This window comes from Natator depressus, chromosome 11, assembly GCF_965152275.1.
Source record: "Natator depressus isolate rNatDep1 chromosome 11, rNatDep2.hap1, whole genome shotgun sequence".
Lineage (NCBI taxonomy): Eukaryota > Metazoa > Chordata > Testudines > Cheloniidae > Natator > Natator depressus.
In genome coordinates this window covers 18,853,106-18,866,863 of record NC_134244.1, presented here as the reverse complement: position 1 = coordinate 18,866,863, position 13,758 = coordinate 18,853,106, and the positions used below count along the sequence as shown (strand labels likewise).

The window sequence follows — 13,758 nt, the reverse complement described above, 5'->3', positions numbered from 1 at the left end:
TTCTTATGGTGTGGACTTTTGTGAATTAGTAACTAGATTTTTAACCTTCAGTCCTTCAATCAAATCTCATGCTATTTTGCTCAGGTGAAGTTGTGCAATGAGAACCTCCTGACATATGCTAAAAAAGGCAAAGAAAATCGCAAATGTGAGCAACTGGTAATTTTTCTCTTCTTGTTTAGCTTTGTCTTCAAAAGAAGTAAAGACAGTCACAATGAGCCAGGCAGTGTAGGGACCTGAAGATCTCTTGTGGCTGATGGAAAATACTAAACAAATATTTTTTTGAGTGATTGTCCACACAGATTCCACTGTTGGTGTGTGGGGGGCCGACTTGTGAATGGGGCCCACACTGTGTGTGAAATTGTGTTCTTTTGAATAGCAGTGGCCATTGGGGCTGTGCTTATGTCCTAGGCCTATGGTCCTCAACCTTTCCAGACTGCTGTACCTCTTGTAGGAGTCTGATTTGTCTTGCGTACCCCCAAATTCATCTCACTTAAAAACTACTTGCTTCTAAAATCAGACATAAAAATACAAAAGTGTCACAGCACACTATTACTGAAAAAATGCTTATTTTCTCATTTTTTCCATATAATTATAAAATAAATCAATTGGCATATAACTATTGTACTTACATTTCAGTGTCTAGTATATAGAGCAGTATAAACAAATCATTGTATGAAATTTTAGTTTGTACTGACTTCGCTAGTGCTTTTTATGTAGTCTGTTTTTAAAACTAGGCAAATATCTAGATGAGCGGATGTACCCCCTGGAAGACCTCTTAGTACTCCCAGAGGTAAACGAACCACTGTCCTAGACCCTCGCAACCACCAAAGTTGAGGGCATAAGGTTAGGGGGGCCTCAACTGCCTTTCTTGCCACCCCATGGCTGTGAGGCAGAATTCTGCGGTGTCCACGTGTCTTCACCTGCAGAGAGACTTAGTTAGACCTATTGTTGGGGTGATTTTTTTTAGTTATATAGACAAGTTTAATTTACACATTTGTGTAAAAAATAAAAAAGCAAAGTAAAAATAAAACTAAGTTTTAGAGAGATTCAGGGCATTGATTGGATTCTTGCCCCCTGCATTAGGGCCAGACCTCCCGCCTACACCATAGAATCATAGAATCATAGAATATCAGGGTTGGAAGGGACCCCAGAAGGTCATCTAGTCCAACCCCCTGCTCGAAGCAGGACCAATTCCCAGTTAAATCATCCCAGCCAGGGCTTTGTCAAGCCTGACCTTAAAAACCTCTAAGGAAGGAGATTCTACCACCTCCCTAGGTAACGCATTCCAGTGTTTCACCACCCTCTTAGTGAAAAAGTTTTTCCTAATATCCAATCTAAACCTCCCCCATTGCAACTTGAGACCATTACTCCTCGTTCTGTCATCTGCTACCATTGAGAACAGTCTAGAGCCATCCTCTTTGGAACCCCCTTTCAGGTAGTTGAAAGCAGCTATCAAATCCCCCCTCATTCTTCTCTTCTGCAGACTAAACAATCCCAGCTCCCTCAGCCTCTCCTCATAAGTCATGTGCTCTAGACCCCTAATCATTTTTGTTGCCCTTCGCTGGACTCTCTCCAATTTATCCACATCCTTCTTGTAGTGTGGGGCCCAAAACTGGACACAGTACTCCAGATGAGGCCTCACCAGTGTCGAATAGAGGGGAACGATCACATCCCTCGATCTGCTGGCTATGCCCCTACTTATACATCCCAAAATGCCATTGGCCTTCTTGGCAACAAGGGCACACTGTTGACTCATATCCAGCTTCTCGTCCACTGTCACCCCTAAGTCCTTTTCCGCAGAACTGCTGCCTAGCCATTCGGTCCCATACATAGTCCTAAAGTGACTGAAGGCAAATCTCCAGGATTTAAGATCTACCTTTCTTGCGATTCAGTAGGGCCCATCAACGATAGCCACTTGAGGTGCTTCCTGTGCTTAGGAGAGGGGCACATGTCCGAACACTGGTCGGTGCACAAGACATTTTCAAAGCCTACACTAGAGGCTTGAGAAGGCAGATTGAAGCTACATCTTCTGGAGATATCTCTGCAGACATTTACAGATTCTGGCAAGCAACTAGAAAGACCACCTTTTCTTGGACACTCTCACTTCTATAGTACCATTCCGCCTCCAACCCAGGAGAGGGGCCACAGGGAGCACAGCACCAAAGATCAAAGGTGCAGCTCCCCCTCCAGTCCCAAGACAAAAATCATATCCTAAGATTGAGCCTAACCCAAGCACTAAGGTGAAATATGCACAGAGGGTTGCTTCACACAGCACTGCACTGCTACTGGTATTGCTCAGGAAGCAGGACCTTCTCTGGCACTGTGCATTCACCAGATTATTCTGATAGCAGTGATACCAAGGAAAAGTGCTGGGCTAATCAGTACCAACCACTGGGGCCTTGGTGACACACACAGCACCGATGGACTCATCTGTATAGAAAATCTTGCTGGCATAGAGGCAATTCTTGGCAACAACTGACTTGGCCAGGTACCAGATTCCCCGGTCCTGGACAGACTTTAAGAGCTCGTTCCTTTCATCACATGTTCGAACTGGCCACAGGCCTCGCTCGGCTGTGGGATGCTGGACTGGCATGCCCCCTCTAGGGATGAGGAGTTAGCTTTCTCATCCTCTTCAGGGGAATGTAGAAGACTATTCTTGTTGGAATGTGACCCTTCCCCACCATGGATAACCCAGTGGGATGGGAACAGGCAGTCGAGGGAGGAATCCTTTAGAGGCACCCATAAATCTGGATCCAGAAGGGAACCACTGAGCTGGTACCCTCCTGTGTGCCCTCCTTCACTTCAGTAACTTTACCAACCTTGGGCCTGTAGCCTTTATTCTATTTAATGTTAATTGTACTCCTGTGGGTTCTGCTCTGGCAGCTAGTTTCAAGTTCAACAGAATTATCTCTGTTCTGGATCTAGAGCCCATAGGAACACATGAAACCATAGGCAGATAACACATACAGTTACAAGAGCATCTATCTTTTAGTACTTTTATTAAAGTTACCAATAAAGTTATAAATGTCACAGCATATACAATTCCTAAAGATAAGTACAGTGTATCAATTATACCTACAGACATACTCACATCCTCCTAGATGGTGTTAGTCTGTTGGCCCTCTCATGGATTAACCATCAATACAGGAGTTGTTCCTGCTGGAGTTTCCCATAGGAACCTCAATTTGCTTATTCTGGGCACCCTTTTTTATACTGTGAGTCTGTCTATACCTACATTCTACCTATGGACATGAAAGTGTCAACCCTCTCTTTCTTATTGGACTGTGTCCCTTAGAAACACAAGGGACCCCAAATTCTATAGGCTATGTAGGTTCTTGTTGTTGACATACCACCTTTATCTTGTAGTTAAGGCACATGCTGGATACAATATTTGTTGTTACAACATTTTATAATTTAAATTTAATCTTCGCAGCTATACTTTTGTAATATTACCAGTTGGTACCTCTTTTTTTTCCCATAATCTTTTGGGTTATTTCTCGGTGTAGCAGGGTGGTCACCCACTCCAGCCTTAAAGGGTTTAAAACAGCCCAGGAGAGGGCTGTGGCTGGGAGCAAGCAGTTCCCAGGCTGATTGGGGGAAGCAGGCTCAGCTGTGGCCACGCCTCAGTCAGGGCTCAGCTGACCCTTATAAAAGGGCAGTGGGCCAAGAGCAGACAGCGTCTCCTCTAGCTGTGGAGGGAGATGGGCCTGGCTGCTGGTGAGCTTGAAACGGTACCTGGAGTGGAGCAGGGCTGGGGAAAGCCAGAGGAGCTGGGAGGCTCCAGACTGGAAAAGCGCCAGGCTGCAGGCCTGGCAGATGGCCTAAGATAGGTACTGGAGTTGCAGGGGACAGCCCATGGGTAGGCAGAGGCAGCAGGTCCAAACCCCCCTTGCCTGTGATGATTGGCTTATACACTGCAGTCTGCCCAAGTGTGCAGGGGCTTAATGGTGACTGGCAGTAGCCAAGACTGAGACGAGGTGGGGATAGTGGGTGGGGATTCTCCGGGGAGGGGAGACCTAGAGACTGTGGGGGTACTGCCAGGGGGCAGCACCCTGGGTAAAAGGGGCACCGGGGTCTGGGAGGGACCTGGGGGCTAGCAGCAGTGAGACACTGGCCTGTAGAGGGCACTCTGGAGGCTGGAAGAACTAATTCCCTGAGAGACCAGCAGGAGGCGCCGCAGGGGTGAGTCTCACCCTGTGACACTCGGTCATTGACTTATGCCATCATTTTTTGTCTCCAGGGCCTGAAATAGCTAAGCTAAAGTCTTGCAGGCATCAACCCACAGTTTCTTGCATTTCAGCTTGTCCTACTCATGTCCTACTCATAGTTCTTCTAAATACTGATCAGTCTTATACTTTTATAATCCTACAAATCAACTCTGATTAATCAATGCTATATTACATATGTTCATTGTATGTTAATCAAAACATCACACACTGAATGAATACTAAACTAAAATGATTGGCTACTGGCTCTAAGGGGTCTCCTGGGAGTTATCAGTCCATACATTAGGAAAATGGCTTCCTCAGCAGACTGCAAGATAACCTTCCTCAAAGCAACTAAGACAGCTGGCTCCAGTACCAGTTCTGGTAACAAGTGTTGGAGGAGGAACAAGAGCTTGGCAGAGAAGACCTCCAACCACTGGCTATTTCTTCCTTGTCCCCTGACAAGACGATTAAGCTTCCCTCTATAGCCCCATTGGATGAACTAAAAGTTTTTTGGGATCTGATGGGGATGTTTGCAGATGCTCTATATATCCCTCAGAAAAGCAGCATAAATTACTGGACATCCTCTAGCCATAATTGTTGGGTAGAATGGCCTTATCAATCAAGAGGGGATTTTAGAACAGGCAAAGCTTATATGATCTACTCCTGCACGTGTCCCTGTGATCTCCAAGTGTGCAGACAGAAGATACCAGGTTCTGATGGATATAAATACTTTTTTTTTTTTTTTTTCAGCATTCCATCCCAGCGTGTCTGGTTGTCCATGCTATCCAAGAGAGATCAAAGCAACAGACCAGATCTAACTTCTGTGCAAGTGGTTCTTTCTGGTTGAAAGCATCCATGGTGATGCTTCAACTATGAGTTGCCAATCATCAAGCATTTCTTGCAAAGTATGATTCCTGACTCAAAGTTCAGTCAACACCTTCTCCACTCACTATGCCGTGATGCAAGTCTTCAGATCAGATGGAAGGTTCAGTGGGACTGTCCTTCAGCTGGCATTTTAAATAGCACTCCTCTTGTTATGCTTGTAAGAAGCACACAAGATCTTTTTCAGGGGAAAAGGCAATACACTACATTTATTGAAGATACAACAGTTAGCATATGCTCACTCACTCTCCTGCCAGTCGATTGTTATAGTTACCAGTCCACAGTCTAGTGGTCAGCTAGGTTGATCACGGGTAGGTAGGAGCCGGGTTCTGTTGTTCGTAACACGATGCTCTGGGGAAGTCTTGGCAGGACGAACCCTAAGTTTCATGGCAAGGCACCCTGTTTATATAGTGATTTTCCTTCATGAGACCAATGAGTTTTGCACCGTCATGCTGTAATCAATCGTTGTTTGACGAGTGCTTGTTTTCTTAAATTGTCCTTTTCATTCTTTATCTTGTTTGTTTTTTTTTCATTAAGTCTCTCAGGGAGGTACTCCATGCTGGTTTTGATCACAGCTATCTTGTCCCCATTGATAGGTGCCTGTCTCATCTTTAGAGTTGTCAATCTGCCCTCTTCTGACATTTCAATGGGGCGTGTTGTAATCTTCTGGCGCCCTTACATCTGTCCTCAGTTCCTCCCTAGAATATCTGGTCTGGTGATGGCCTTCACACTTATCTTCTAACACACACACTCCTCATTCACACACACAACAGAATATATTTACACAGACCATTTGAACAGGAACATCAAATTGCAATGCAAGAGGAAAAACAATCATTGCATTCTTTTGCTTATTTTAAAATGCTAAACGTACAACAAAGTGGTGACCCTACCAGGTCTGTTACTGCCTTGCAATCAGCCCAGAGACAGATTTGGGCCTATGCACCTCTACCAATGGCCCATTAGGCCATTCCTTTCTGCTATTCAAAAAGGGTGCCTGGCAGGATATGGTCAAATCATACATCAGTACATTTAATACATGCTATATTATTATTCTTTATCCTTCATTCTAAATTATACAAACATAAAATCCTACTACTACACTCCTACCCACCTCCAGGATGGGATATTGCTTGCTAGCCATCAAGAGTGGAATCTTTGTGACAATCGCTCTGAGAGAATGGATACTTACCCCCACACTAAATGTGGTTCTTCAAGATGTATTGTCCACACACATTCCACAATCTACCTTCCATCCCCATTAATTCAGAGTCCTGACACATGGGATTCTTTATTGGCAAAGGAACTGAGAGGTGGTTGAGGTTTCCCCACCCTCTATATCAGGAGTGGCCAAACTTACTGACCCCCTGAGCCGCATACAACAATCTTCAGAATTTCGAGAGCCAGGGCACACCTGCAGAGGCTCGGGGTTTCAGCCCTGCAGGAGCTGCCCAACAGGGCTCAGGGCTTCTACCCTGCTCCTGCTGAAGTCCTGAGTCCCAGCAGGTGTGCCCTGGCTGAAGCCCCAAGACCCCCTTCCCCACTGGGCAGAAGTCCCTACCCCACCACCCTGCTGCAAGGCAAAGGTCCCAAGCTCCCGCCATCCCCCCCCACCCCCAGTATAGTAGGTGGGCAATGTGGGGGGGGGCTCCATGAGCCACACTTTAACGGTAAAAGAACTGCATATGGCTTACGAGCCAATTTGGCCACCCCTGCTCTATATCCTCAGACACAGTGCTCACAAGGCTCCAGGGGCACCGGTGCAGCCCCAACAGATGCTGCTGTTCAAAGGATTCTTATCTAAGCAGCGGAGTCTCCCTCGGTGTGTCGGAGGTTGGTCCTGGCAGAAACCACCAGAGTCGGAGACCTCCTGGTCTACAACAGGGGGGATTGGGTGGAGCCCCGCGCGCTCGGACGACCCATGGGGCTTTCCACCCTTCCGACCCCTAGACGCATACTCCAGGAGGTGAAGGCCGCTTTGTCACCTGATTCTCTTGTTTTCCTGCGGCCAGCCCTGCGAGAGGGCATTCCCTGGCCCTCCGGACATTTTTCTTGGGCCCCTGTTCCGCGAGCCCCTCTGGCCTCCCCGCTCCCACACTCCGAGCCGGTTCCATACCCTGCAGCCGGTCAGGTTTCAAACTGCGCCCAGAAACCATCTGTACATGCTCATGCTCCATACATTGCATTTCCTCACCCTCGTGTCCCGCCCCGATACCAAATGGCGGGACTATCTTCCACCTAGAGAGGGTGAGGAGCCCCGGTGGGCCAGCCTTTATTCCACCTTGGTCCCACAGCCCGCCGGGGACATTAATTGGCGGCTCCTTCATGGAGCCGTGAGCACAGGCGTGCACCTGGAGCGGTTCACCCATACACCTGAGGCCTGCCCCTTTTGCGGCGTGAGGGAGAACCTGGCGCATGCCTATCTTGAATGCGCCAGGTTGCAGCCCCTATTCCGGCTCCTCCAGAACCTCTTGTTGAGGTTCTGGCTTCACTTTTCCCCACACTTCTTCCTTTTTGCACACCCTATCCGTGGCCCCACGAAGTCGCAAGACCTCCTCGTCAACCTCCTCCTGGCTCTGGCCAAAGTCTCCATCTATAATACCAAGAGGAGGATGTTAGACGAGGGGCTCTGTGACTGCGGGCCCTATTTCTGTTCCTCCCTAGTTTCACATATCCGGGCAGAGTTCCACTGGGCAGCATCCGCTGGCTCCCTCGACAGCTTTGAGGAGCAGTGGGCGCTGTCCGGGGTTCTCTGCTCGGTGTCCCCATCCGGTATCCTCATTTTGAACCTCTGACCTTCACTCCGATCCCTGTTTTTCATTAGTTGTCTCCCATAATCAGTTGGTACCTGGGTCCAGTGGTCCCTCCCGCTAGGCTGGGGGAGGGGCCTTTAGCAGTGGGTGGGCTTGCGCCCGCCCACTTCCCGGATTTGTCCAATAAGACCAGGAGTGGCGTGAGGGGTGTTATCCATACAGAAAGAACCACCTTCCTTGCTGTAAGATAAGTAACCATATTTTTGTTTGTATAACCTATGCCCGTCTAAGTGGGGCAACGGTGAAGTGTTTTTAAAAACATCTTTATCATCCTTGTGCTAGCTGCTCATGGGCATGTTATCTGCACAGTAGATAATGCAAGCTAAAGGTTAATTTTATTATCTCTGCTCTACCATAAATAGCATAAAGCAACTGTTCTCTGAAGCAGGTTAGCAAAGATGGATCTAGGTTGTAAGGTAGTCTTAATTTTTCTTTTCTTTTCTCCTTGTTGTGGGGTAGATTGGAAACTAGCTCAGGGTTTTATTGCCATTGCTGGTCCCCTAAACAACGAGTCAGTAAGGAATTTAAATATTCAAAACAAGCTCTTAGGCAAAAAGGCTCTTAATATTGTAGTGGATGAAGGACATAATTGTTTGTGCCACCAGCCTTTTTTGGCTTCTTTGCCACAGTACTTCTCCTACCTTCATGCAAGTGGTGTGACGCATTATAAAATCTTTATGCCATGGATGCACATCCTTCCAGAGGGGAATGCCAAGAATCCGGAAGAAGCTACAGTTCAGTGCTACAGACAACTTCTTAAGTCTCTTACTGCTGCTAACCTTAAGCCAGTGATAATTTTGCATCATAAGCATTTGCCTGGGGTTGTGATCACACAGTCCACATTTGGGAAGCACAGGACCTTTGCTGACCTCTTTGTAGAATATGCTGAGTTTAACTTCCGTTCTTTTGGTGATATGGTTGACATGTGGCTCACCTTTAGCGACTTGCCTGAGATCACTGAGAGTCTGCCGTATGATGATCCACAGACCTCTCTCCAAATTCTAGCTGCTGTGCATGAAAAAGCTTATAAAATCTACCATGAAAAATATTCTTCAAAAGGTAAAGAGAAAATGGGAATGGAATTCTGTTTGACTTTCCTAAACAGTGTGTGAAATGGTTAAACTGTTGATGGCTGGCTCTGTGTGTGTGTGTGTGTGTGTGTGTGTGTGTGTGTGTGTGTTTCAGGACAGTAGAAAAAATGTCTATAGAAACATTTTGAATTATCAGTTTCTCTGAAATCTCTGCATTTTAAAATAAAGAAGTATTGCCCAGTTGAGTTCACGCCATAGAAAAATAGCTAAATTACCTTCTATTTTCTTTACCAGCTTATGAGTATCTTGGAGTTTTTTTAAAGGAGTGAAAATTATGCACTAAAGGCTATGGTTTACATTAGAATGTGCATAACCTAGGGCTTAATTCAAATCTTTGCACTCACCCCTCAAAGACCTGCTGGCTTTTTTCTATTTTCTTATGTTAAGTTAAACTCATAGACACAAAATAAATTAGTAGGAAGCTTCAATGGGAAATCTCCCTGGCTTCCGGCTATCTTCCCTGGCCAAACTCCTTGGTGGTCTGTGTGGTGGATTTAAGGGAAGCCAGGAAGACTTGGGAGTCTGGGCTCCAAGGTTTGTGGATCTAGAGCCACCCACCAGGCAGAGTGCTCTGGAGCTCTGGCTCCCGGAACTGGGTAGAGAATGGTAATTCCCTGTTGTGGAGAACTTTGAAATTTTTGGTTTTCATTCCTAATCAGAATGAAATGAAATTTATAAATTCTCTGTGAAACTGAATTACTGTTCTCCATCCAGTTCTAGCAGCAACCACCACTTGGGAGAGGCTAAACTTTTTTTCTCCTTTAGTCCATATTTTGTGGGCTTTCTTTTTGTTGGCTTTTGTTAAGATTCTTTTAATGCTAGTTCATAGGTTTTGGGTAGAAGCTTGCCGTCCTGAAATTGTTCAACTTTTAGAGACTTTTTAAGTAGATCATTTAGATTCCAAGCCCAGAACAGTTTAAAAATAAAAATGCTTTGTGTAAGAGAACCACCAAGGTCCTGAAAAGTAAAGGTCTTGCTTAATGACCCATCAGACCTAGAACTCTTTCCCTGAACTCCTGCTTTCCACTAGTGCTGTGTGTGATCAGCAGCTGGCGTTGAGCAGTCTAGGTCAGGATACTTGCTGGACTCCTACTCCCCCCTCACCCCCCACTAGGTGGACATCTTTTAAATAATGTAATCTAGAAAAATTGGTTTCTAATATATGTACTGTGAATCTGCATCTTTTGTTCTTTTCCCTCCTTCCCCCAAGTAAATGATATAATAGGCACTTCTTTATGTATTTTTCAGATGGAAGACTGTCCATTGCACTGGAAATTGATCATGTCTTTGGGAGTGCACCTTTGGAATCTTTTTTAGCCTCTCTTAGGGTGATACTTTATTTTCTTGGAACTCTTGTCTATTACCTTGCACTTGATTAGCAATTTTTTTTATTTATCGAAATAAAAATAACTTACTGCAATTGTAATTTGATCTACCGGATTTAGTAATGTCTGTTTATTTCAGTAGTTTAATCATGTGAAGCTGAACTAATTTTAAACAAGGACCAAATTGTCCTTTTTAGTAAGCATTACTTAAAAAGCACAGACACTGTATTCCTTAGTTAAATCTTCATCTGAAAATTTAAGCAAATGAGTAACTTCATTTTCATGAGTAGTCCCACTGAAGTTACACAGGTGCATAATTACTTTTGGGTCAAAGCCTTTGAGAGATTTGATGGTGAATTTCATTCACAATTTGCAGCTGTAATTATGTGCATGTTCTGCATGTATTATAAGGTTACTGCAGAGAGATGCCACACTGTCGCTTTCCATTAATAATAAGAGTTCACATTTTAAATACTGACTAGTAAAAATCCACTTTGCCTATTTTATTTCCTATTTAACTGTTGTCTCTAAGTTTTGTTTTTCTAAAAGCCTTGTAGGAGCTGTGAGGATTCTAGTGGCTCCAACCTGAGCTATTCATGCTCTGGTGACCAGGTACCTGTGGCTGGCACAGTCTGGAGAGAAGCCCTTCAGACTAGTTGTCAAGCTAGGGCTCAGTTGAAGTGGTAGGTTGCAAATTTAGACTTCATCTGACTGGAAATAACAGCTTTTCTGTACTGTGGTGAGTTCTCTGAAAAGATCAAACGCTACCTATTAGTCTGCTGGGTCCAGAAGATGTTAAGATTGAAATCGGTGAACAAATAATTCTTAGACATGGCATTCATCTGCTTTTCAAGTGAAATAATGAGACAATATGTGCGGGTCTGGCACTACCAAAGGCTTTTAAAAATGTACTTTCTGCAGGTGCATATTGGTAAACTGTTCTGAACTCTGCCGCAAAACTCTATCTGCATGGCCAAGACTAATCATTAATTTTCTGAGTCTTGATAGTTTAATAACTAATTGCAGATGATAAATGTTAAATACACAAAGTACTCTGTTTGTATCATTTGATCAGCTTCCATATCGTTGTAGTCCTGAGAAACAACCTTATGGCTATAAACTAAATGACACTTTGATTCAACCTGTTGTCCATTGGGACTGATGAGAATTATACCATTTCCTGGTTCCCCTATTTCTGTAGGACTTCTGAATCCTAAAACTACAGGCACTGGTAATCTTAGCTGCCAGTTCAGGGGAAACATTAAGAAATATGATTTTTTTTTTCTGAGCAATTTTTAATTGCAAAAATTATTTCTGGAGTAGTGATTTGACTTTTCTTCTTTCCAGGACTCTGTAGATTTTCTCTCTTTCAGCCTGCAATACAACTGTAGAAATGATGTAGACTTAAAAAGGAAGTTGAACAAGATACAGGTAATTTTGAGCAATGTTTCAAAGTGAAAACGGTACTATAGAGATTTCTAGACTGCTTTGGACTTTTAGGGATCCAATCTGCTTTCAGTTACGCAAGTGTAAATCCTGTACCAGTGCTATTTTGTGCCTGTATAACTGAGGGAAGAAATATGCTCTTAATGTTTTAAATTACTATGTAGAGATCTTCACCAAAGGGAAAATGTTCTAAATATATTGTGCATGTGGGGAAATGCATTCTTTTTCACAGCTACTTTTCAAGTGTCCTCAAAGGAAATGGAAAGGATTATTATTTGGGTTAACATTAATATTAGATAACATATCAGTGGTAGAGTGGAGTAGATGGGTTTAAGACCATTTCCTGTGTACTGTAATTCTGTTGAACTGCTGAAACCATCTATCATATCACTAGCTGTGGTTATGTGTAATGTCTTTAAAAAGACTAAGCAATTAGAAACAGTTCATTTTACAGCTAATGCCACTTCCATATGAGGAACTCAAAGTAATTTACAGTGTATTTGCACTCTTAAATCCTCTGTGAGCTAGCTGCATGTTGTCACAATTGAGGAAAACTGCATCTATATTTAGTGGTCCGGCAAGGGCACCACTGTCAGGCTTCCGGCCCAGTAGCTGTTGCGTTGCTTGGATGGGGACCGGTGTGTTTCTCTCCCTCCTGACTGGGATGTTTCCAGTCTGCATAGCTCCCTGATTGTACTGTGACTTCACTAGCAAAAGACAAGCTGCTTAAGCAGACCTGCTTTGCTTCTTCCCTCAGAGACGACACACACTGTAATTGCCAACAGTTGTAAGAGGCCTGCATAAGAAGTGCTGCAAATTTTATTCTTAAGGTAAAAGCACTACAAATAAAACATATTAAAGCAGTAAAAGAACCTGCATACATGCTAATAAGACTGCCAGAAATCACTCTGGGCTCTGACAGGTGATAAGTCTTTCAAACCCCTCAAAGGGGTCACAAGTTCATAATAGCCTCAGCTCAAAACTAATGCCCAGTCTTATGGGGCCTCAGTAAACCCAGTCCTTCTAACCCTTCCTGAAGGATTGGAGACCTCCATGGACCTCCTTTCTTTGTCTGTTGGTCCCTGTAGAATCCAATTTGAACCAGCCTATATGTACTTCTCCAGAGGGTGGCTTCAAAGAGCAGATAACTGGAAAAATGTCATTAGCACCCTCCTCCTCCTATCGGAGCTGTATACAATCACCAACACATAAACAAGTGCATTTTTAATATAATGAACTCCAAAGATGTTAAGATAAACATAATTGATTTACGTTTAATTCCACCGAGTTTGTCCAGGATATTGTCAGTCTGTCACACGTTATTCCCGTTTTTTTGCTGTTGTGGGCACAGAAGTTGTGTGTCTTGTTCAAGGTCTCATAACAGGTAAGCAGCAGAGCAAGGGAGACACCTCAAGCCTCCTAGTTCCTCCCAATCCTGTGCTTTAAACACATGACAGTTGTTCTTCACTGAGCACCCAGATGTTACAGTGATGGCTGCTTTAGAAATAGAGAGAGAGAGAGAGGGGAAGCTGCATATGCATCGTCTATGCAAAACACAAAACAGGTTTAAAAGATGCCCATTGTTTTGAGAAATCCACAGACATTGACTGTACAAGCCACACAAAGCTGGGGAAATCCACACTCTCACTGAAGCATAGCTAAATGGTTCTGTTTTGTCACCACAGATCAGACAACAGCCAGGCCAGGAAACAGCTGGTTTTGTGTTGCTCGTTGGCGTGTCGCTACTGCTTTTCTGTCTTACAACAGGTGTCTGAAAGCACTGAAAATGCACAGTTTGGGCAGTGATCACTGAGCAACTGAAATTACATACCTCCCTTTTATCCAATGCTTTTAAAACTCTTCACAAATTTTTGCAGCATCCCTGTTAGGTAGGCAAGGAGTTTTGCCTCAATTTTACATACAGAGGCACTGTTTTATTCTATCTCTGGCCTTACAACTGCCGTAGCAAGCTTTGTATGTGTAATTGTTCACT

General features: G+C 44.3%; 1 protein-coding gene across 1 annotated transcript in view; it reads left to right on the top strand.

The window, feature by feature from the left end:
* Positions 1–8,239: 8,239 nt before the first annotated feature.
* LCT (lactase) overlaps positions 8,240–13,758 on the top strand; it is a 29,745-nt gene continuing 24,226 nt past the window's right edge. Inside the window, exons 1-3 of the mRNA XM_074966801.1 lie at positions 8,240–8,962; positions 10,243–10,322; positions 11,667–11,750. Coding sequence (XP_074822902.1) covers positions 8,302–8,962; positions 10,243–10,322; positions 11,667–11,750 — 825 coding nt within the window. The 5' untranslated portion in view covers positions 8,240–8,301. The remainder of the gene's footprint in view (positions 8,963–10,242; positions 10,323–11,666; positions 11,751–13,758) is intronic.